Source organism: Scyliorhinus torazame, chromosome 11, assembly GCF_047496885.1.
Source record: "Scyliorhinus torazame isolate Kashiwa2021f chromosome 11, sScyTor2.1, whole genome shotgun sequence".
NCBI lineage: Eukaryota > Metazoa > Chordata > Chondrichthyes > Carcharhiniformes > Scyliorhinidae > Scyliorhinus > Scyliorhinus torazame.
In genome coordinates, this window is record NC_092717.1 from 57,107,496 (window position 1) to 57,133,435 (window position 25,940).

The following is a 25,940-nucleotide window of genomic DNA, read 5'->3' on the forward strand; positions in this document are numbered from 1 at the left end:
TCAACATCGCCGCCCACATCAACATCATCGCCACATCAACATCATCACCCACATCAACAGCATCGTCTCCATCAACCTCATCGCCCACATCAACAGCATCGCCCACATCAACATTATCGCCCACATCAACATCATCGCTCACATCAACATCATCGCCCACATCAACATCATCGCCCACATCAACAGCATCGCCCACATCAACATCATCGCCCACATCAACATCATCGCCCACAACAACATCATCACCCACATCAACATCGCCGCCCACATCAACATCATCGCCACATCAACATCATCGCCCACATCAACATCATCGCCCACATCAACATCATCGCCCACGTCAACATCATCGCCCACGTCAACATCATCGCCCACATCAACATCATCGCCCATATCAACATCATCACCCACATCAACATCGCCGCCCACATCAACATCATCGCCACATCAACATCATCGCCCACATCAACATCATCGCCCACATCAACATCATCGCCCACATCAACATCATCGCCCACGTCAACATCATCGCCCACAACAACATCATCGTCCATATCAACATCATCGCCACATCAACATCATCGCCCACATCAACAATCATCGTCTCCATCAACCTCATCGCCCACATCAACAGCATCGCCCACATCAACATCATCGCCCACGTCAACATCATCGCCCACAACAACATCATCGTGCATATCAACATCATCACCCACATCAACATCGCCACCCACATCAACATCATCGCCACATCAACCTCATCGCCCACATCAACTGCATCGCCCACATCAACATCATCGCCCACGTCAACATCATCGCCCACATCAACTTCATCGTCCATATCAACATCATCGCCACATCAACATCATCGCCCACATCAACAATCATCGTCTCCATCAACCTCATCGCCCACATCAACAGCATCGCCCACATCAACATCATCGCCCACGTCAACATTATCGCCCACAACAACATCATCGTCCATATCAACATCATCACCCACATCAACATCGCCGCCCACATCAACATCATCGCCACATCAACATCATCGCCCATATCAACATCATCGCCACATCAACATCATCGCCACATCAACATCATCGCCCACATCAACATCATCGCCACATCAACATCATCGCCACATCGACATCATCGCCACATCAACAGCATCGCCCACATCAACATCATCGTCCATCAACATCATCGCCCACATCAACATCATCGCCCACATCGACATCATCACCCACATCAACATCATCGCCCTCATCAACAGCACCGCCTTCATCATGAGGCTTTTGCTGCTTCAAGTAAACACGAGGACGTCAGTTAAACATCATTTTCCCTTCATAAATCTGCTGGCTTTGTTCAATTAACCCACATTTGTCCAAGTGACTATTAATTTGTCCTGAACTATTGTTTCTGGATGCTTCCCCAGCACCGAAGTTATACTGTAGTTGCTGGACTTACTGTTAAACCTTTATTTGCACAAAGGTGTAATGTTTGGAATTCTTCAGTTCTCTTGGACCACCGCCCAGTCTAAGGAAGCCTGGAAAATTATAGCAAATGTTTCTGCAATTTCCATTCTTACTTCCTTCAGTATCTTTAGGATATCCTTGAGAGAGATGGTGATGTCGTGGTAATGACTCTGGATTGTAATCCAGAGACCCAAGCTAATGATTTGGGAACAGGCGTTCAAATCCCACCACGCCATCTGGTGCAATTTAAATTCAATTGATAAAATCTGATATCTAAAGCTAGTCTCAATAATGGTGACCACAAAACTATCACTGATTGTTGTCAAATCCTACCTGATTTCGGAACAGAAATCTGCCAAACTTAACTGGCTTTGCCTGTATGTGAATCCAGATCCACAGCCATGTGGTTGACTCTTAAATGCCCTCTGAAATGTTGTGTTAAGTTCAACAGCAATTAGGGATAGGCCACACATGATGGCCTTGTCAGAGATGCCCAGAGCCCATGAAAGAAAAATGGGATCTCATCCAGCCCTGCTGTTATATCAACGTTGAGAACTGACAGCCTATCTAATACATCGGGCTGGATTCTCCGATTTGAAGACTAATTGTTGACGGGAACAGTGGAGTTTTATGCCTGAAAAACGGCACAAAAGCTGCACCGATCCTCCGTCTGGGGGGCGGGGGGGGGGGGGGGGGGGGGGGGAGGGGACTAGCAGGTACGCAGCGTACAGCCCCCGGCTTTACCTGCAGATGCATCCGGAGAATTGCCGGGTCCGTGGCCGCGCATGCACACGGAGGCGGCCTGCAGCGGCCACGCCATGCAACATGGCGCCAGCCGCGTGCGGACCCGGCCTGCCACATACTGTCCTCCTGTATCTCTCCTCGCCACCCCCAGACCACCCCCCACCAGTCCCTCCCCAGCCCCTGCCAAAGCCCCCCCCCCCCCCGTGCCCGCAGGCCGTTCCCCACCACCCCCTTCCCGACTGTGGCGCTGCTGGGCTCAGTCCACAGCCGCCACGCCGGGTTCACGAAAAAGAAAAGGATAAGTGTCCCACGCTGTCGGGAACTCGGGCCATCGGGTGCGGCGCATCGGGGGAGGGCCTCAGGTGACGTCCTGAGTCCATCCCGACGGCGTGCGGCGTACTCTCCGAGAATGCCGTTTTTGAGGGGGCGGAACATCGCAAAAGCAGCACCGCCCCCAATTGTGGCGCAAACGGGATTCTCCGGCCGATCGCCGAACGCGATTTCGGCATCAGCGACTGGAGAATTCCACCCATGCTCTTTATCAATTTTAAAATCTTCACGTGTCTGAAGTTTCTTCTATTTCATCATAACCTGGGTAGCATCTTCTTCTTTGGTAAAGACAATTTTCAAAGTATCTATTTCATACCTCAGTCATGTCCTCTATCGCTATGTGCAAATACCCTTTTGTCCCCAACTGGCCCAACTTGTCCTTGCTTTTACTACTCATATGACTTTGCGATTCCCTTATATATTAGCTGCCAGTCTCTTTTCACACTCTCTCTTTGTTTTTTTTCTGTTCACCTCTGAATCCTTTATATTCAGGATGGCTCTCCATTGTATTATCCTTATGACACCTGTCAAGAGCATACTTTTTCTTCTTCATCTTAATCCCTTGGTCTTTTGGCATCCAGGACTCTCTAGATTTATTTCACTTACCTCTCCCCTAAGTGGGAATTTACCTGAACTGTGTCCGAATTATCTCCACTTTAAAGGCAGCCACAATTTTGCTTGCTAGTCTTGGATTCCAATTTACTTGACCCAGATCCATTGTACCCACTGAAGTTGGCTTTTGTCCAGTTAATCATTCATACTCTGGATTGGTCTTTGTCCTTTTCGACAGCTAATCTAAACCTTATGATACAATGATCACTGTTCCCTAAATATTCCCTTACTGACAGTGGATTGGGTTTGTTTATTGTCACGTGAACTGAGGTACAGTGAAAAGTATTTTTCTGCGAGCAGTTCAACAGATCATTAAGTATATGAAGATAAAAGAAAAGAAAAGAAACTACATAATAGGGCAACACAAGGTACACAATGTAACTACATAAACACCGGCATCAGGTGAAGCATACAAGGGTGTAGTGTTAATGAGGTCAGTCCATAAGAGGGTCGTTTAGGAGTCTGGTAACAGCAGGGAAGAAGCTGTTTTTGAGTCTGTTCGTGCATGTTCTCAGATTTTTGTATTTCCTGCCTGATGGAAGAAGTTGGAAGAGTGAGTAAGCCGGGTGGGAGGGATCTTTGATTATGCTGCCCGCTTTCCCCAGGCAGCTGGAGTTGTAGATGGAGTCAATGGATGGGAGGCAGGTTCGTGTGATGGACTGGGCTGTGTTCACGACGCTCTGAAATTTCTTGCGGTCTTGGGCCGAGCAGTTGCCATACCAGGCTGTTTGCAGCCAGATAGGATGCGTTCTATGGTGCATCTGTAAAAGTTGGTAAGGGTTAATGTGGACATGCCGAATCTCCTTAGTTTCCTGAGGAAGTATAGGCGCTGTTGTGCTTTCTTGGTGGTAGTGTCAGCGTGGGTGGACCAGGACAGATTTTTGGAGATGTGCACCCCTAGGAATTTGAAACTGCTAACCATCTCCACCTCGGCCCCGTTGATGCTGAAATGGATGTGTGCAGTACTTTGCTTCCAGAAGTCAATGACCAGCTCTTTAGTTTTGCTGGCATTGAGGGATAGATTGTCGTCGCTGCACCAGTCCACTAGGTTTTCTATCGCCCTCCTGTATTCTGACTCGTCATTATTCGAGATCCGGCCCACTATGGTTGTGTCTTCAGCAAACGTATAGATGGAGTTGGAACCAAATTTTACCACGCAGTCGTGTGTGTACAGGGAGTATAGTATGGGGCTAAGTATGCAGCATTGCGGGGCCCCGGTATTGAGGACTATTGTGGTGGAGGTGTTGTTTATTCTTACTGATTGTGGTCTGTGGGTCAGAAATTTGAGGATCCAATTGCAGAGTGAGGAGCCGAGTCCTAGGTTTGGAGCTTTGATATGAGCTTGGCTGGGATTATGGTGTTGAAGGCGGAGCGGTAGTCAATAAATAGGAGTCTCCTTTCTCCTTGGCATGAAAACATACTGCTGTTGATAATTTTCTTGAAGAAACTTTAAGAACAGTCCCTCTCTCTGCTCTTTACACTACTTCTATGCCGGTCTATTTTCGTATAATTATTAACCCCATTATAACTACTCTATAATTCTTGCATCTCTCTGTAATTTCTTTGCAAATTTGTTCATGTACATCTTTCCCACTGTACATCTTTCCCACTGGTTGGTGACCAATAGTCTACACCAAGCAATGTGCTTGAACCTTTTTTGTGCCAAGTAGCCAAGTAGATTGTGTCCTTGACCCCTCTCGGATATCCTTCCTCCCGAGTACTGCGTTGTTCTCCTTAATCAATATCCTCCCTCTTTGCTGTCATCCTTACCTTTCCAGAACATCTTGTATTCAGCAATATTCAATATAAAGTGCCCTTCTTTGAGTCAGACCTCTGCTTTAGGCACAACATCATGGGCTGGATACTCAGATCCCCCACCCACATGGTTCTCGGCAGCGGAGGGTGATGCGCCATTCGTTAGCAGCGGGATTCTCTGTTCCCACCGCTGTTAATGGGAATTCTGATTGAAGACACCCGACGCCGCCAGGAAACCCATAGATGGGGATGCGCTCCCAACAGGAATAGAGAATCCTGCCGCCAACAAACGCCTGGAGAATTCCAGCCCATATTTCCACATGACAATCTGCACCTGTAACTCCCCAGTGTTATTTATGACACTCTGTGAATCCACGTACATGCACAATAACCCTGATTTACACTTATTCCCTTACTCTGAACCCACCTAATAACGGACTGTTTCCGACTCTAGTGCTATCCATCTCTCCTAGTATATTGTGTACCTTGGTATTCAACTCTGATATTGCCTCCTGGTTCCAACACTCCTGCCAAGTGAATTTAAACACTCTCAAATAGCACAAGCAAATCACCCAGCAAGGTGATTTGTTCCGACTCTGTTTAAGTGCAAACCATCCAGCCTGTACAAGCCACATCTACTGCAGAGCAGCTCCCGGCGACCCAGGAATCTAAAGTCCTGCCTCCTGCACTTTTGTATTGTCCTGGTCTCATATTTGCTTGTGTGTGGTACTGGGAGTAATCTGGAGATTACTTGATTATTTGAGGTCCTGTTTGCTTATTACCTACCGAGCTCCCTAAATTCTGACTGCAGGAGAACATACCTGTTTCAGCCTTTGCTATTGGTACCAATGTGGACCATGACTGCTTACTGTTCACCCTCCTCCGTCAGGGTGCTCTGCAGCATTCAGTGGCATCAGTACACCAGTTCCCAAATTTTAACATACTGCTTTGTTGTATTGAAGGAATATTATTAAGTAAGCAGTTATGATTGCAATTTCTTGTGCTATATCTAGGCAATGTCCACATGGGAGTTATTAGCTTCCATTAATCATATTTAATTGAGTTGGACATGCAGGGTCAGAGATTTTCTGCCTTCATGAAGACTGCTTGTGTTTCGCAACGCTTTACTAATATACTCCTAAGAATAAAACATCTCACTGGGCTAAAAGTTGAATATTAATTTGGGTCAGTATTCAGACACTATTCGGCTAACTGGTGCTCTCAGAGCTATATGCTTTAATGCAGATACTTATCGGAAGTTTGTCAGAACATTGCCTGCTGTGTGAATAATTGTTTTGTTTTCCCCATATCAATTAGCTACAACCAGGTCTGAGCGGAATTTTTGAAATTTCATGAACCAGCAAATTGCTCCCCTTTGACAAACAAATGATTAGAAAACTAAAACATCTGCACTCCTGTTTCACTGCTGTGATTGTCCTAAACTGATTGTGGAGTTGTCAGACAAAAGCGATCATTTTCTGTGATCTGTGTCAATTTCACAATGTGTGTAAACTTTACCCAGCTTTTCGATCTGATCTGCACAGGGCCGATTGGAACAGACTGCATTCCCAGATCATTAAATATCAAAAAACATAATCCACCGTGGGTAGTGTTGTTTATCTAGGAGCATCTAGCTGTGTTGTTCATACATATATTATCATGCTACTAGTTGTCTGTGGTTCCCCGGAGCTAGAACTAATTGTGTTGGGAATTGGGCTGGAGTAAAACGCAGCAGTCGGTATCCTGATTTATGGTTTCACACAGTGATAATGAGATTGATGTCAGCATTGTGCATCTGGAAATAGGTTACTTAGAGGAATCCGAAAGAGCAAATCATTTATCAGATTAACAACAATGTTGGGCAAATGTATTTTTAATCCATCAAATCTTTTGCTTTTCAGTAAATGTTGTTTTAAATGTTGTACCCGAATGAAATTAGTTAGAATTGCACTTATGTTCTTGAGTATTTTACCAAGTAATTTAGTTATACATTACTTGATATGTTTGCTGTGCATCTGTTTCAGATGCCAGTGTATTACTATCCATCGGGCCAGTATCCTACCTCAACAGCCCAACAGTTCAGGCCTGTTGCTTCTGTTCAATACAATGCACAGCGAAGTCAGCATATACCACAGACCACACAACAGACAGGTATGTAATTTCTGCTGTATTGCCTGATTGCCCATTGGTGCATGGATCCAAATCTTTGACACACTTTTAGAGCTTTACATCCAGTACATATTCCTGCCTTTCCTTTTGAATTCCATGAAATGCCTGGATATGTGCATGTGTTGTAGGTTTGGGTCGCTTTGCACAGTCGTCTGATGACAATTTCTTTAAGTTGTCCTTAGAGTAGGAAGTCGTTGACTTTATTGTCCTAGCAGAGTGTGTGAACCTGGAGATTAAATTTGATCGCATTTGCAGTATATCAAAGATTTGACACATTAAAACAAATAACCACAACCACTGTTCCTGAACCAGGTAAATACAGTGAATTTGGCTATTGAAATAAATAAATAAATAATCTTTTTATTGTCACAAGTCGGCTTAAATTAACACGGCAATGAAGTTACTGTGAAAAGCCCCTACTCGCCACATTCCGGCGCCTGTTACACAGAGGGATAATTCAGAATTCTCAGCCAGTACAGAAATTGAAGCCCGTTGCTGGCCTTGTTCTGCATTACACACCAGCTGTCTAGCCCACTGAGCTAAAACAACCCTCAGTCAATGTCAACAGAGGGTCTTTGTGTGCCTGTCGATAACAGAATATTGCCTTGCATTATATCCCTCATGCAGCAAGATCTCTTTTGTCTGAATACCCTAGATTTTAGCAGGAATAATGAAAAATTGAGGTAGGGATTCTATAAAAAATACTACAGAATCCCCTTGTCGGCTCTGTATTTATCCACTTACCTTTTAACGTATAGAAATGCCATAAAAGAACACTCCATAGATTTACAACTGCCCATAGGTCACTTTCATAACCAGCAGCATTATCATAGATCTATAACATCAAATTTGAGTATTACATTGTACAATAATTAATTGGGTCCAATTTAAAGTGCCATCAAGTCAATTTCTGAAAAATACAGGGCCTGGAAATTGGATTTGTTTCTTTAAAATATTTAGGTAAGTTGGATTTTAAGGAATAAGGATCAATTGTGTACTTTGAAATAAAGAAAGAAATCAGACTCTTTGAACACATGGGGCTCATACCACCATTGTAACTCCACCTCTGTCTTGAGACTGCAGCCAGATGGGACTTTCCAGGGGTCCAGGCCCTCGGCTAGCTAGCTTCTATATGGAGGTAGGCCAAGTACAGAGTCGGCAGATAAAAAGGCCCACCTCTGTTCCTAAAACACCTCAGCCCAGTTCCCCTGATGGAATCAGTGGCTTATTTATGTGCAATTAAAATTCTGATCACTTTTAAATCCCCACAATTATAATAGTTGGACACCATCCAATAGCCCAGAAAATTCCATGAGTAAACAAACCAACCATTCAAGCCACCTGCATTATTATTAGGCAACTGGATTGCAATCAAGAGCCTAGGAAACTCCCAGAGTAAATGAACAACCTCTTCAAATCAGCTGTGTAAGCAAACGCAAGTACTTGTAAAAATATTGGACAGCTGGATTGCAGTCAAGAGCCCATAAAACTCCCTGAATAAACAAGCAGACTCTTTACACCAGCTGTGTAAAGAAAGGCAAGCACTTGTAAAACAATTAGGCAGTTGGATTGTATTCAAGAGCCATAAGATATCCCTAGATATACATACAGGCGTCAAAATAGTTACCTCAATAGATGCTTAGCCTAAATACATAAAAACAATAAACAAAGATTGAACATTTTGTACATTGTTATACTAGGCCACCTTTTCAACAGTGTGAAATTTAATCTACCGTTTTAACCGTTAGATGATAATTTTTACTCATCTGTAGACATTTCACATTTACAGTGCTGACCTTCAACCTGACAGTCTGCCAGTTGGCAGCAGTAACAATCTGACAAACACATCTGACATCACAGAACTTAATGAACACTGATACAACTCATGCTACATCATAAAATGAGGAACTGTAAAGGGGTACAACCATTTTACTTAGTTTTTGAACTTTTCCTGCCGTCTATCCCTACTTTCGGCCTCCTTGTAGCTGGCATCAAAACCCAAAATTTTCTAAAGTCCATGCGCCTCCATGAAAATTAAAAGCCTTATCTGGGTTGGGCTCTAAATGAGTCTTGTTAATTGGAACAGGTGAGTTCTGGGGCTCACTCCATCCCTGCCCTCCTGAAAATAGCCAATGATGGAAATGGAGGCTGGAATTTCAGTGGCTACTTTTTTTTCAGTCCTGTCTCCATTTAGTTCCAACTGGGACCCTTGGTTTAAGGAATATTTTTTATACATCCGACCTAACAGTGTAGGTGTTATACTTTGTGGACACATGATGCTGCTCTACATAGCTGACAAGTACAACGGTGACAATACTTGTGTAAAACTGAGGAAGAGAAGCGAGGGTGGATGGCAAAGCAGACTATTTTGTAAATAGAAATCTTGCCAACAAAGTTACCAAGCAAACAAATAAAATTTAAAAAGTAACAAACCACCCAGTGTTTAGAATTATTTAACATTGCCATTTCCTCCGTGAAGTTGAAAGGTGTAAAATTATTCGATTTGCTACCTAATTGTTTTCAGCATATCGTACGTCCGCAATATGAATGTTGCCTACTAAAGATGGGAGCTACTAAATATGTATCGTGAAGAGTCAGCTCATTGGAAACAGCACCAAGCATCTGGAGAGGGGGCCGTTACACTGTAAGAGAGTGAGTAGCAGGTCTCACAGTGAACCGGTCTCTTTTTCAGAAGCCACACATTCATCGTCCAAAATACTGCTTTTCTTATTAAGAAGAGTAGATTCAAAATTTGGAATTGTATCACTTCTGCATCTTTTAGCTAGTTATTTTGAAATCCTTTCCTTGAAATTTTCTCAATACGTTTTTTGTGCAAATAATTCAGCCATCACTAAGCTGCTCCTGTTGAAAACCTTGACATTATCCCGTTGGTCAAACCCTGAACTGGCAGATATTGATCGAATATACATTATGCAAACTAACTATATTTTTGATGCATTATTAACTGAACGCATTTAATGCTGGTTTTATTTGTATAAGCTTTGTTAGTGCATTTTGAAAAGCCTTCAATGATGGTTTGATTGGGCTGGGCTGATTTTGTTTTTGAAGAGACTTGAAAGTTATAACCTAACTTATTCCATAGAGGAAATTGCTTGGGCTGGATCTCAAAGCCAACAACTTGCTTTCCTTCTTCCAGCCCACCTCCATCATTCAAATGAGAAAAAAAAACTGATTGCTGTGTTAATTACTATGTGAGTTTTAATTTTAAACTACCTTTAAGTGTATATTTACCAGTAAAAGTCTTACAACACCAAGTTCATGTCCAACAGGTTTATTTGGAATCACAAGCTTTCGGAGCGCAACTCCTTCATCAGGTGAGTCACGAGCTATGCTCCTAATGCTAGTGATTCCAAATAAACCTGTTGGAGCTTAACCTGGAGTTGTAAGACTTCTTACTGTGCCCATCCCAGTCCAACGCTGGCATCTCCACAACATGTATTTTTACCATGTAACAGTATAATAATGACGCAGGTGATATATTAATTTAATAGTTTCAGCCAGTGTATTTTTTCTAAAATCGTGATTGCTTCAATAATCCAATAATGCAAACTCTTGACCAGTTCATTTCCCCAATGGCGGAAATCACTCCGGCGCGGGCCTAGCCCCTCAAGGTGAGGGCCTGGCCCCTAAAGGTGCGGATTATGGGGCGTTGCGACGCCGGAGTGGTTCCCGCCACTCCATTACGCCGGATTCACCCGCCCCGCCGGGTAGGGGAGAATCCCGGCCCATATCAGCCATGATAGAATGGCGGAGCAGACTCGATATGCCGAATAGCTAACTCTGCTCCTATATCTTATGAACTTATTACAAGTGGAAAATTCGAGCTGAGGATCGATGTGAATGACAACACCAGGTGCGGGCAGGAATTTGCCACCACAATGACATCTGGTTCCAAAATCTCCATGCAGATGCCAACCCTGAAAACAAGACATCAGCAGAGATCATCCCGCATGGGGCGGCATGGTGGTGCAGTGGTTAGCACTGCTGCCTCATGACGCCATGATCCCGGGTTCGATACTGGCTCTGGGTCACTGTGGAGTTTGCACATTCTCCCCGTTTGGGTCTCACCCCCACAACCTAACGATGTGCAGGATAGGTGAAATTGGCCACACTAAATTGGAAAAAATAATTGGATACTCTAAATTTCTAAAAATAATAAAAAAGAGATCATCCCGCACAACCAGCAAAGGACAGCTTCATGCAGGGCACTGGTGGCAAACCTTGCCTTTCTAGAATCGGTTTGTTCACCAATGAAAAGTGCAGCAGATGATCTCATTTGACCTTAACCAAGTTCTGAGACTACATTCCCATCTCTCCCAGTTTGAAGGATGCTAATCCAATCAGGCCATAACTAGAGTATTACACCCAATTCTGGTCGCCATGCTTTTGGAAAGATTGAAGCTTTTCGAAAGGGGTTTTACCCGATTGTTCTGGAGACGAGGGATTTTATCAACAAGTTTAATTTGGAGAGCCTGGAGTTGTTCTTCTTGGAGCAAAGGATATTGAGGGGAGGTGTACAAGATATGACTGGTTTTGTTAACATAGACAAAGAAAAGCTGTTAACATTAGTTGATGATAAAAGGATTAAGGAATACAGATTTAAGGCTTGGGGCAAGAGATGCAGGGGAGAACATGAGGAAGACTTATTTTATGCAGCAAGTGGTAATATCCTGGAACTTGCTACCAATAAGTGTGGTGGTATCAGCGATGATTAACGGTTCCAAAAGAAAATTGTGTGGACACTTGAGGGAAATAAATGTGCACAGTCATGGTGATAAAGTAGGTCATGAGATTAACCCTATTGTTCTACAGAGAGCTGGCATTTACTTGATAGGAAGAATGTGCTGTGCTGCAATGACTGCTCTATAATATATCAGAAATCTTACATTTTCACGTAGTTGCTGTCAACTATTTCTATTGTAAAGTGGAATATGTATCCACATTTATAATGGGAGCTGTCTATGGTTACCTGTTAACGTTATTACATCCCTCCTACTAGTGGGGTCACTGCATCACAAAGGACAGATTGTATTTAGGAAAAGGTTATTTGCATAGTGGCAATTATGAAAAACTAGTGAGAATTGTGTGCAATTCTGGTCACCTCATTACAGGAAGGACATTATTGCTCTGGAGAGAGTGCAGAGGAGGTTTACAAGAATGTTGCCAGGGCTAGAAAAGCGTAGCTACGAGGAGAGATCAGACAGGTTGGGACAGTTTTCCTTGCAACAAGGAAGACTGAGGAGTGACTTAATTGAGGTGCACAAAATTATGAGAGGAAGAGATAAAGTGGACAGGATAAAATTGTTTCCCTTCGTGGAGAATTCTAGAACCAGGGGACATAGATTCAAGTGGCAGTAGGTGTAGAGGGTACATGAGAGAGAATGTTTTTACGTAGAGGGTAATAGGAGTCTGGAATTTTCTGCTCACGTTGGTGGTGGAGGCAGAGACTCTAAACTCGTTTTTAAAATACCTGGATCTGCATCTTACGTGCTGTACGATACAGAGCTATTGACCGGGTGCAGGAAGGGGGATTCAAAGGGGCACCTGGGTACCCTCGGGGCTGGCATGGACGAGTTGGACCAACTGGCCTCCTTCTGTGCTGTAACTTTTCTATGATTCTATTCTATTCTATGAATATTACGTCAATTCCTCTGGGGCAAGCAGCGCCTATGGGCAGCACCCTGTGCAGTTTGCATGGTGTTCCTCAGTGATATCTGTGGGCAAATCCATGCAGGTAGTGACATTGCCTGGCATAGAAAATCAACATAAGTCTGCATAGTGCTGCCTGAAGTGGCTTTTGTCTATTCATCTTGCATTCTCTAACCCCCCTTACCTTGAGGACCGCACTTGACTTTGACCCCCAATGTGCCATGCTAATGATACAGAGTTTGCACTCTCTGTCAGTATAACAGGAAGGAAATGGTACTTGTTTCACTTCTACCCACTGCCTTCTTTATGGAATGATATTTCCTGCTGATTGTTTTGATCAGTTGTCCCCACCTGGCCCTGATGTCAGGATCCAGTCCCGGCAATCTTCCGCTTTCCAAACCATTGCTCTGTCATCCTGTCTGATCCTCATTGTTCCCTCAAAAAAAAAGACTTCCATTTGTATCACGTTTTTCACTCCCAGCAGATGCCTCAAAGCACTTGACAGCCGATGAAATATTTTTGAAGTCTAATCATCATTGTTATATAAGAAACATGGCAATCAATTTGTGCACAGGTAGCCCCCTTAAACAGCAATGTGACTAGCAAGTTTTTTTTCCAAGTAAGAGGCAATTTAACGTGGCCAATCCACCTACCCTACACATCTTTGAGCTGTGGGATGAGACACGGGGAGAATGTGGAAACTCCACCTGGACAGTGACCCAGGGCCAGGATTGAACTCGGGTCCTTGGCGCCGTGAGGCAGCAGTGCTAACCACAGTCCCATCGTTCCGCCCTTTGACTGCAGTAAGTTGACCAGAAAAAGATGGTCGAGCGCACTGTAAAAGTTGAATCATCTTTACTTATGAAAATATCGAGATAATAGCATAGCTTAACTTCAGACGCCAGCAGTCGCTATACACAACTCTACACAAGCTCCGTGCGGCCCCTTAAAGTTCAATCCCCCTTAAGGAAAGAAACATTGACACATGTCTCAATTATATGTCAGTCTTTCATGAGCTTCATGGCTACGTTGTGATCTGCATAGAACCACTGGTGACTCAGTGTGGTAGTACCAAGTATTGAGGTAGCTAAGAGGCTGATGACCATTGGTTAGACCCGGGAGTCTACCATTGGCTGTTGTTACGTAGCTCCGCCCTGACAGGCGGAGTATAAGAAACGGTGCCATCCCAGCAGCCTTCACTTTCTGTACCGAAGCTGCTGGGGAACAAGTTCTAGTAGATTAAAACCTTCAGTTATGAAATCACTTCGTCTTGAGTGTAATTGATCGCGCATCACTCAGTAAACTCTGGTGAATCTTGGCTCAGCTGAGCTGGACTTGTGGGTGCAAAAGTAGGTTGGGTGCTAATGAAAGAATATCCCTCAATCTCTCCCAGAGTAGAGTCCACTTGATACCTCTGAGCAACAGGAACCACTGAATTTCCACAGCAGCATTGCCTTCAGCCCTGTGATCCGGGATCTTAGCTGTTTCAGAGATGTGGCATGGACGAATGCGATCTTGGTGTCTACGGATAACCCTTCCATTTGGTAGTTCCATCACTAACGATACTGAACCACTTTGGTTCTGAATAATTCCAGGCAGCCATTGTAATGTCAATCCCTGACATAGACACAGTTATTTCAGCTAGTGACAGCCCTGTTGTCGTTAGTAGCGTGGTACGATACTGCAACAAGAACCGTGAAAGCTTAGTCCCCAAATTACTGCTTGTCATTATCTTCAGTCCTTCTTTATGTCTGAACAGGTTGTTCTGCTAAACTCTTCGATGCTGGATGAAAAGGAGCAGTACGCACATGGTGTGTTCCATTTCTTTGCATAAACTCCAGGAACATTCCTAAACGTCGTCCCGTTATAAGATACAAGTGATGGGTTGCAAAAACTTGGCGGAACTTCTCTAGCGTAATGGAAGCTGTAATGTTGCTCATGATGTGCACTTCTAACCACTTAGAATGCATGTCAATGATGACTAGATACATATAACCGATAAAAGGTTCTGCATAAAAAGTCCACATGAGGTCTAGACCAGGGATGGTCCGGCCACTCCCACGGATAGAGTGGTGCTGGTGGCGCCATCTTGTGTTTTATCTGACATGCAGAACAGGATTTTTACCTTGTTCTCTGTCCTGATCTATATTAGGCCACCAAACGTATGACCTTGCGAAACTTTTCATTCTGGAGGTACCCGGATGACACTCAAGAACTTTGTCTATAGCCTGTGAATGACCAGGAGGTGGAACGACCACTCTAGACCGCAAAGAATACAACCATCCTGCATACTCAGCTCATCATAGTAAAGATTATTATTATCTTCGCATTTCAATACGCTGCGGGATTCTCCTTCGGCAGGACCCACCGCCCCACCGGCAGCGCACCCATGCTCGCGCGTTTCCTCGACGGTGTGGCGATGCCCACAATGGAAAACTCCTTCGGCCGGTTGCAGGAATGAAGAAACCCATTGCCGGTGGGGGCACACTCGTGGTCTCAGTTCTTCATCCTCTGTAACAGGAGGTCAACTCTGCATAAATAATCTTCTCACCCGGGACAAGACAGGATCCCTGTCTGTCCATTGTTTAATCTGTTTGGCATTCACAGGAGAATTGAAAAGTCATTCAAACAAGAGAATTATCTCTGGAGGGATTACTGTCTTGGTTGGCATGTCTGGGAAAGGGAGACAGCTCAGTGTGTTTGCATTTTCATTGTCCTTCCCTGCCCTGTACACGATGTTGTACTGGTAAGCTGACATTGTGAGTGCCCAGCATTGTATTCTCACCAAGGCCATGGGAGAAATGCATCTGGACTCACTTAAAAGGCTTATCAATGGCATGCGATCTGCAAATATGGTGAATGAACACCCATAGACTTATTGATGAAACTGTTTTACAATGAAAACGATAGCTGGACCTTCCTTGTCTAAATGCAAATATCCCTTCTCAGCCGTTGTCAGCGTGTGTGATGCACATCAAATGTTTTCTTTCTGACCAGTCCTCCATCAGATGAGACAGCAATGTCAAAATGTCAAAAGGTGAGGTGTCTCATGCCAGAATGAGCTCTCTATCCTGATTAAAGTGAGCCAGCAGATTAGCTGATTGTAGCAACGTTTTCACACCCGGGAAAGCTTTTTCTTGTGCTGGCCTCCATTTCTATTGGTGTCTTTGTGGAACAACAGGTAAAGTGCGGCAACACTGTTGAAATGCCTGGCAGAAACCTCACTTCGTAGCTCACTAAACCCAGAAATGATTGAGCTCGGACACATTCTTGGGATTTGGAGCTTCATTGATAGCTCAATTTTTTCCTTCACAGGGTACAGACCCTGCACTTTGATTCTATGAACCAGATATTTCATACTCTGTGCCTAGAAAATGCATTTGCTATGCTTCAGACGCAGATCTACCTCTGAATCATAGAATCATAGCATTTACAGTGCAGAAGGAGGCTATTCGGCCCATCAAGTCTGCACCAACTCTTGGAAAGACCACCCTACCGAAGCCCACACCTCCACCCTATTCCCACAACCCAGTAACCCACCCAACCTTTTTTGGACACTAAGGGCAATTTATCATGGCCAATCCACCTAATCTGCACATCTTTGAACTGTGGGAGGAAACCGGAGCACCCGGCGGAAACCCACGCAGTCACGGGGAGAACATGCAGACTCCACACAGACAGTGATCCAAGCCGGGAATTGTACCTGGGACCTGGAGCTGTGAAGCAACTGTGCTTAACCAATGTGCTGCCATGCTGCCCACTTGATCCAGGTCGTTCATGCGCTTCTCCTCAGTTTTCCCTGTGATCAAGATATCGTCCAAATTAACTGCCACACAGGGAATCCCCTGCAACAGGTTGTCCATTGCCCTTTGAAAAATCACCAGACTGGAAGAGCCTCCCAGAAACCAGAGGGTTGTATTTGAATAAACCCTTGTGGGTGTTGATTGTGATATACTGTTTTGTGTCCTTCCCTAATAAGAGCTGCTGGTACGCTTGACTCATGTCAAGTTTTGAAAATGTCTTGCCTCCTGTTAAAAACAGATCTTCTACCGTAGGCAACGGGTAAGAATCCAGCTTTGAACCTGATTGATGGTAGCGGAGACTCCTGTGTCCACCTCCATCTTAAGTTTTTGTCCACCAACCTCCAGTGTAGTATAAATAGACTTTGCGCATGCCTCACTCACTTTAAACATGTTGTAGGAGTTCGCTTCTTCCTGCTCTGTGCTTTCTAGGTGATGCGGAACTAACTGAGGCGTCTTTAGATTTTAATTTCTCTGCTCAGCCATTGACCTGCTCTTAGCAATTTTTGTTGCAATTGTGACAGACAGCTTCCATGGACTTGCAACGATTTACATAGTGTGCGCCTCCACACCTGAAACATTCCACGGTTTTCATCTTTTTGTTTGCTGGCCCTTTCCACACTTGATACAGTGCACCCGCCAGCACCCCACCATTGACTTTTTGAATACCTTTTGTATTGTTGGCAACCATTTCTATGCCTTGAGAAGCTTCTAGAGTCTTCCTGAAAATCAGTGTGACTTCTCCCAACAGGCGATGCTGTATGCTGTCTTCATTAATACCACAGACTAATCTGTCCAGAAGTATATCCTCTAACACTGCTCCAAACTCTCAATGCTCAGAGAGTTGACGCAATTCAGCAATGAAGGGAGCTACCAACTGTCCTGGCTCATGGAAATCACTATGGAGTTTAAAAGATTGGACAATCAGGACAGCACGGTGGCGCAGTGGATTAGCACTGCTGCCTCATGGCACCGAGGTCCTAGGTTCGATTCCGGCTCTGGGTCACTGTCCGTGTGGAGTTTGCACATTCTCCCCGTGTTTGCGTGGGTCTCGCCCCCACAACCCAAAGATGTGCAGGCTAAGTGGATTGGCCATGCTAAATTGCCCCTTAATTGGAAAAAATGAATTGGGTACTCTAAATTTATTTTTAAAAAAGAAAAAAAACTTTGGACAATCACTGAGGGCTCAGGATGGTGATGATTCTGGATGAGCGCATCAAAATCAGTGCTCAATTAATGAGGTGGCAAATGCAGAATCTGCCACGGGATCCCACCATACTGGTTGGCGGGACAGGTACCACTGGAACCCACCACACTTAGTCTCAAAATGGGAGAATTCTGCCCATTATCTTCAACAGTCAACGGACACACAACAGTGACACGAGAAGTTGGCAGAACTATACATCCACCGGTGGATGGAGTCGATGCCAAGTTCCTGTTGCTTTTCTGCTTTCGGAGTTACAGTCTTTCTGAATATGTCTGTTAGGTGATCTTTTATTTGAAGCCTTTTGGAATTCCATGTATACAGCACTATCTTCATCAATCCTCTCTTATACTTAATCAAATAATTCAATTAAGTTAGTCAGATACGATTTCTCTTGAACAATTCCATTCTGGATGCCTTTTATTATTCACGACATCTCCAAGGGAGAGATCATTTTGTCCTTGACAATGGTCTCTCGTAGTTTTCCCAGTACAGACATTGCATGGCCTGTAATTACCAGATTAATCCCCCTCCCTTTTCTTTTATCTAAGGATGAAAGAATTATAGTCAGAGCTTCTGCTTTTTTCATCCAAGATTCCCTTAGAAACCTAGGCTGCACCCCATTCTGGACTAGATGGCTTGTTAACTTTGAGTGACCTCAACCTATCTACTTCTGTCTTAATCAATCTCTCTACTTCCCCTTCTCTTCTATGACATTACCTGCATCCTCTACTTTTGTGAAGGCGGACACGAGTACTCATTCAATAGCTCAGCTATGCCCTCTGTCTCCACAAGACAATTTTCTTCCCCTATGGTACCTTTTATATATTGAATGAGGATTTTGGGGTTCCCTTTCATGTTGCCCACTAATCTTTTCTCACATTCTTTTTTTCTTCTTATATTCATATAATTTTCCCTCTGCACATTCTATTCTGCCTGGATTTCAATTGTATCCGATTCATGACATTTGACATAAGCCTCCTTTGCTAATTAATTTTAATCTCTGTCGTTGTTGTCATCCAAGGAACTTCAGCTTTGAATGGGCCATTGTTCATCCTTTTGGAAATATGCTTGGTTTGTACCCCAATGTCTCTGCCTTGAATGCTTGTTTTCCTAGCCAATGGGTTAGATAAAGATGGGTGGTGGGTGGAGGCTCAAGAGGAGTGTAGACCCGTGGGCAACAGGGTCATTGTAATATTTTTGTACTTGGTCTTTATTGTTAAACAGGAGGTTGTCTATTCATTTTCTTATTCTGTCTGTGGTGGTAGTTTTGAAAAAGTGATTTGTGATTTTATCGTACCAAAGGAATATTGAGTCAAAACAAAGTGTTCCAATTTACATTAATATTTTCTATACTTAACTCAATCATCTCATCTAATTGATACACTGGATTTTCTATTGTCTGTCTAATTTCACCCATATAATCCAATAGCTGTAATGAGTTTGAGATTGGCAGATGCTTCCAATTTGATTGAAAAGCTGGTTGATGTTTAGCCTTTCACTAACCTTTTAAAAGCAGTGGCAATGCACACTCTAGAAATCTAGGTCATTTCTACAGGATTTTGACTGGTCAGTGTGTCCTTGTGAGGTCATGGATCACCCATGGTAGCTAATTTTGAATGATTAAGTTGCGGAGATGGACTGAGGTGGCAGGCGATCCATCATTCAAGGAAAGGAACAAACCACTAGGTTGTCAGCACTGAGAATTTCGGCAACCAGGACTGCACAAGCTTAGGGATCTATCTTTAGCAAGCAGCAGGCACATTTTGTGATCCTGGCAGTGATTCAGCGAGTAGAGCTCGAGGTGGAGAAATAATCAAACTGCAGTGAGAAGATGTAGCATGGAGCACAAGTGCTTACATTTCTCCAAAATTCTAATTATGCGCCAGAAGCAATGATCCAAAGATCCAATTATTTCTCTGAGACATTTGACAAAAAATGGGAAGTACCAAATGATTGGTTGACATTATTTACATTATTCAGCTGGGCACAAGTCCCTCAATTTGCATTTGATAAATGAAGCCGTGCTCATTACTTCCTTTATTGCTCAGTAATCTTTTTCTTGCCTCATTAATACCTGTATATTGTGAGGTATAACAGATAGTGAAGCATTGCATTGAGGAATTTCACTTCAGCCTTGAAGAAACAATTGTCAGAAAATGTGGTCATGGGGTGGCACAATCCAGGTATGTTTAATCTGTATTTATTAATAGTAATACAGAACAGATTCCCAACCAAGCAATACCCAGATTAGTTAGTTGATTTACCTGCATGTTTTTGACTGCTCTTCAATTCAGGGGGAAAAAAGAACATGGTGACGAGGGCGGCACGGTAGAGCTCTGGTTAGCACTGTTGCTTCACAGCTCCAGGGTCCCAGGTTCGATTCCCGGCTTGGGTTACTGTCTGTGTGGAGTCTGCATGTTCTCCCCTTGTCTGTGTGGGTTTCCTCTGGGTGCTCTGGTTTCCTCCCACAGTCCAAAGATGTGCAGGTTCGGTGGATTGGCCATGCTAAATTGCCCCTGAGTGTCTAAAAAAGGTTGAGTGGGGTTACTGGGGATAGTGCGGAGGTGTGGGCTTAAGAGGGGTGCTCTTTCCAAGGGCCGGTACAGATTCGATGGGCCGAATGGCCTCCTTCTGCACCGTCTATGCTATGATTCTATAATTCTAAGAATATTTTTCCAGCTTTTGTTATGTTGATAAATTAAGTAGATTTTTATCAATATTGAAGAGAAAGGGCTCACCTTTCAAATAGGCACAAGTTGAATTTAGATAGTGGGAAAAAATTGTGAATAAAATTGTTTCTTTTTAATTTAAAGTGCCCAATTTTTATTTTCCAATTGAGCAACAATTTAGCGTGGACAATCCACCTACCCTGCACATGTGGATTGTGGGGGTGAGACCCACGCAGATAGGGGGAGAATGTGCAAACTCCACATGGACAGTGACCCGAGACCGGGATTGAACCCGGGTCCTCGGCGCCGTCAAGCAGCAGTGCTAACCACTGCGCCACTGTGCTGCCCAATTAAAATTGTTATCGTAAAAATCCTGCACTGGTAGGGCTCGGTGAATCCATACAATCGCAAAGCACTATGATTTACTGAAGGTAGCAGTCCCACTGGAGCAGACTCACAAAAATATTTCCTGGTACCTTCACTGCATACACTAAACTCTCCCTCCTTTTTGACAAGTGATACACATCCAGCATTGGATCATTCATCTGTGCTGCTCCTGGCCGAGAATCTTGGTCTTTGTACTAACCTTTCCAGAAATGGTGCTACAACAAAGAAGCATATGTTTCTACAGCAATGCAAGTGTGACACTGAGAATGTTTATTTTTATTCTATAAATGAGGGTATGGCATTGGGGAGGGGGGGATGCCGTGACGGGGGAGGGGAGGTGTTACTGATGATTGAAAGAGTTTCTTCCCATTTATCATCATCAGCACCATGTCAAAAACTATTTTCTTTTCCGAACAAGTGTTTCAGAGTACAAAATCAGAATGAAAGATGGCAGCAGCCATTTCTCTAGTATTGCTATGTGGTTATGCTTTAATGTTCATTCAGAGCCATTTAGCATTGAAAAACTCAGAAAGAGGAAAAAAACCCAGCCACAAACCTCACTGTTACTAAAGTATATCCACACAGGCTCGCCACCAACTGCCTCACATTCAATCACAAGTGTGGGAGAAACCGTAGCTCGTAGGACCACATGCACAGATTTGCTTACACGTACAAGACATTTGCTTTCAGGATTCAAAGCAGTCTCAGGGTACCAGGAGAATTCCTTGCTGATCTTTGTCTGCAATCGTGTGATTGAACCACAGAAGAACCATAGAATTCATACAGCGCAGGTGGCCATTCAGCCCATCAAGTCACCACTGACGATCTGAAAGAGCACCCCATCTAGGTCCACTCCCCCGCCCTATCCCCGTAACCCCACCTAACCGGCACATCTTTTGGATGCTAAGGAGAAATTTAGCATGGTCAATCCACCTAACCTGCACATCTATGGACAGTGGGAGGAAACCAGAGCACGCGGAGGAGAACCACGCAGTCACGGAGAGAAAGTACAAACTCCACGCAGTCGGTGACTCCACACAGTCACCCAAGGCCGGAATCGAACCCAGATCCCTGGCACTGTGAGGCAGCATTGCTAACCATCGTACCACCATGCCGCCTCACAGTAAATGCGAGCTGTTGACTGTCAGTGTAAAAGGTTGATGATTATCATCATGATTCTTCAGATTAGTGTCGAGGGAGTTTTTATCAAATATGAAAACAAGCTTTCCCAATTCCAATTCCTTTTCTAAATCTACTTAAAGTACTTCAAATAATGACTCTCATCAAACAATCTCGATGAGTCTATATTTCACCAAGAGACTCATTTGTTTTTGATTTCTGTAGAACTGCTGCCATCGTGCACAAAATATGCTTCATGAATTAAACATTGAAGAGGAAAAAGTTCATTATGCAAATTATGTAACCGAAGCTATGTTCTCACATTTATAATAACACTGCTTAATCATGTTTTTTTTTGTATGAATGCAAACTGTATTCTCTAATTTCTCCTGTTTCCCAAGGCTTAGCAAGCATTAGCTACACTATTCTCATCAGATTATACTGCTATCTGACAATTCTTTTGGATGCAATTGGGAACCACAATTGGCAATGCGCTGCACCAAAAATATAAAATAAAATGAAACAAAATTGCAGCCAAGTATTTCAAAATGAAATGCTTCATATCTGTTACACAGGAAATTCACCTTGTGAAGTTGGGGTTACATTTAACCACTTTGTATTTTTTCAGTGACGTGGGCAATGCTGTCTAGGCCAGCATTTATTACAATCCCTAATTTCCCTTGATAAGGTGGTGGTGGGTAAACTTCATGCACTGCTGCAGTCCTCATGGTGTAGGTGCACCCACAGTGCTGTTAGGAAGATGTTCAATGATTTTGACCCAGTGACAATGAAGGAACGCTGATATAGTTCCACATTAGGATGCTCCCCAGCAATCTGGTCCCGTTGTCCTTCAAGACAGGAAATGATGCAGGCTTGGAAGTTGCTGTCAAAGGAACCTTGGTGAATTGTTACAGTGCATCTTGTAGATAGTACACGTTGCTGCCGCTATACATCAGTGCTGGAGAGTGGGCATGTTTAAGGTAGTGGATGGGATGTAAATCAAGTCAGCTTCTTTGTCCTGGATGGTGTTTTTTTAAATATAAATTTAGAGTACCCAATTATTTTTTTCTCCAATTAAGGGACAATTTAGCGTGACCAATCCACCTAACCTGCACATCTTTGGGTTGTGGAGGTGAAACCCTCGCAGACATGAGGAGAATGTGTAAACTCCACACGGACAGTGACCCAGGGCCGGGGTTCGAACCCGCGTCCTCAGCGCCGCAGTCCCAGTGCTAAGCACTGCACCACATACCGCCCTCCCTGGATGGTGTTGAGCACCTTGAATGTTGTTGGAGCTGCACTAATCCAGGCAAGTGGATTGTAGATGATAGACAGTCTTTGGGGAGACAGGAGGAGAGTGATTCACCACAGAATTCCCAGCATCTGACCTGCTCTAGGAGCCACAGAATTTATATGGCTGGCCCAGTTCAGTTTCTGGTAACATCCAGAATGTTGATAGTTCAAGGTTAAGATGCCAACTGAATCCCAATATAAACTACGGAAGAACGTTTACAGTATTTATTGAAACGTAATGATTAATCCTAAGACTGCTGGTATCTAGTGCTTTATATGATTGGTTCAATTTTGCTGTTTCAGTTGAGAAAGTGATCATTCAGAGATGCCATCAACATGCTGCACACTTTGAGGGCTCTGATTTGTATTGCAATATCACAGGCTTCCTCCATCAGAGTGTAGTCTGGAGATTGCATTTAGCAGGCTCAAGATGCTTCACCACAGGAGGGTAGAGGAAATTGGAAGTCATATTGATTATAGTTGTTCACCTGTGCATTAGAACTCAAACCCTGACCATCTGGCTAGGAAGCATGTAGTCTGCCACCTGTGGTATCAGTTTCTTGGTATAAATATTCCAACAGCTGATTAAATGAAGTTTCTGCAGTTTCCTAAGGCTTGTGCACTATTTCAAAGAAAGCTATTTGATTTACAACAGTTCACAGTTGTAAAGGTATTGAAACCTTTGAAAGGGTTTTTAAGCCCTTTCATCAACATTGAACTTAGCTGAACGCTTTGGAGGTGATATAACGGACCACAGCATTGCTGTCAAATGGGAAATGATCAGATAGCAGTTGGAGAGTTACGTTTTGCATTCAGAGATATATATCATGAATTACACGAGAAATAGTGGCCAGGCCCTTCAAGTCTGCCCCGTCATCAATACGATCATATCTGATCTATGCCTTTTCAGTGCCATTTCCCCATAGCCCTCTATTCCTCAATCGATCAAATATTTATCCACCTCCACTTTAGATACTTATAATGATCCAGCCACCATTACCCTCCGAGTCAGAGAATTCACCACGCTCTACAAAAATTTTTTTTGACGCAACTCAGTTTTAAATGACCGGCCTTTTATCTTGTAGCTATGTCCCCTTGTTCAAGACTCTCCCACTCGTGAAAACATCTCACCATCTACCCTGTCAAGCCCCCCCCAGGATCTTAAAAATTATGTACACATCTTCTCTGTACACAAAATAAAGCCACGCGCATTTTGTGCGTTTATCAAAAGAACCTCTACCTCCCTAATTGTTTGTTTTTCTCTGTAATCTATCTTTTCCTGCCGTTGTACATGAAGTGCTAATCTGTTGAATTTCCAGAAAAAACCTCCAATTCTCCCGATTTAATGAAAAATAAACCTTTTATAGTCAGTTTTTTGTAGTGGCGAGAAATGAGACGGTGACCAAATTGGGATGTGATCCTGCTTCAGCAGAATGAGGTCTGGATTTTTCTTGTGAACATCTAACAGTGTTCCTTTTGGACCAGATCCATCACCTTCCCCATCACTATATTGGTTCTTGTATATCTTTGAACTTGAGATGAAGTCACAGGTACACTATCCACGAGGGAGAATTACAAAATATTGAGTTTTCTTCTGGGTGGTGCTTGACTTATAATGGCAATTGTGATAAAGCCTCAGCATTTGCATGCTACTCAGACTTATGAAACTGGATATCATAAATGTGTGACAACCATCTTTGCAATCTACTATCTGCCAAAGGTATACCTTTATACACTCCAAAGAATGTAGCCAAGGGTCGATGATCCATCAAAAGACCAAAATGATGCCCAAAGAGGTAATGGTCGAACCTTCTTACATCCAAAATGATGCTCACAGCTTCTTTTTCTAGCTGAGCATAATTCATTTCTGTGCTAGTAAGAGTTGATGGCAGATGGTACAGTTCTAGCTTTGAGACTTTTGTGTGTGCTGTCTGACTTGATTTTTAGATGTAGCTCACCTCCAGTTATAGAATCTAGTGAATCTTCAAACACCTTTTCATACCTCTTCAGAAGTTGCTGCAAGATGCTCTTTGAATCCACTTATTGATTGATTGTTTCCCAGTTAAGACTAATCTTAGCCAACCATGCACTTCCAAATAGAGCAGGAAAATTTTCACAGACAACATGAAGAGGCAACTTCGCCACCTGCCATTTTCTTCTACTTTCACCATAATGTGACCTTATGGTGGTACAACATCTTCAGTGTACCATCCTTAGGATCACAATTGACAGTATTAAAGACAGATGCCTCAGCTTTTGATGATAAATTGTCTCAGGTATTTGCGATACTGTTGTGCCCATATCCATTTCCATTTTTATTTCATGACCTTCAAGTTTTGGATATGCCCCAAAACATTGTTGATCGCCCTGCATTGACAAGACACTTGGCTTAAGCTCTTGCAGTATTTCAGTTTCGCTGTCTTTTGAGTGATCATGAGCTTCGTCCACTAATTTAAAATAAACCTGCCTAGATTGTTTACTTGTATTGTTCCTCTTGCACTTTCTTGGTATAGAAGACATTCTTTTAGCCCAATACGCCGTGGCAATATGGCCCTTCTTACCACAGTTGTTCATAGAATTTACAGTGCAGAAGGAGGCCGTTCTACCCATCGAGTCTGCGCCGGCTCTTGGAAAGAGCACCCTACCCAAGCCCACACTTCCACCCTATCCCCATAACCCAGTAACCCCACCCAACACGAAGGGCAATTTT

General features: G+C 43.5%; 1 protein-coding gene across 13 annotated transcripts in view; it reads left to right on the top strand.

Annotated features, from left to right (window-relative positions):
- LOC140385293 (cAMP-regulated phosphoprotein 21-like) overlaps positions 1-25,940 on the top strand; it is a 646,047-nt gene that overhangs the window by 573,898 nt on the left and 46,209 nt on the right. For all 13 annotated transcript variants that reach the window (XM_072467301.1, XM_072467302.1, XM_072467307.1 and 10 more), the window contains one exon: positions 6,941-7,067. In XM_072467301.1, coding sequence (XP_072323402.1) covers positions 6,941-7,067 — 127 coding nt within the window. The remainder of the gene's footprint in view (positions 1-6,940; positions 7,068-25,940) is intronic.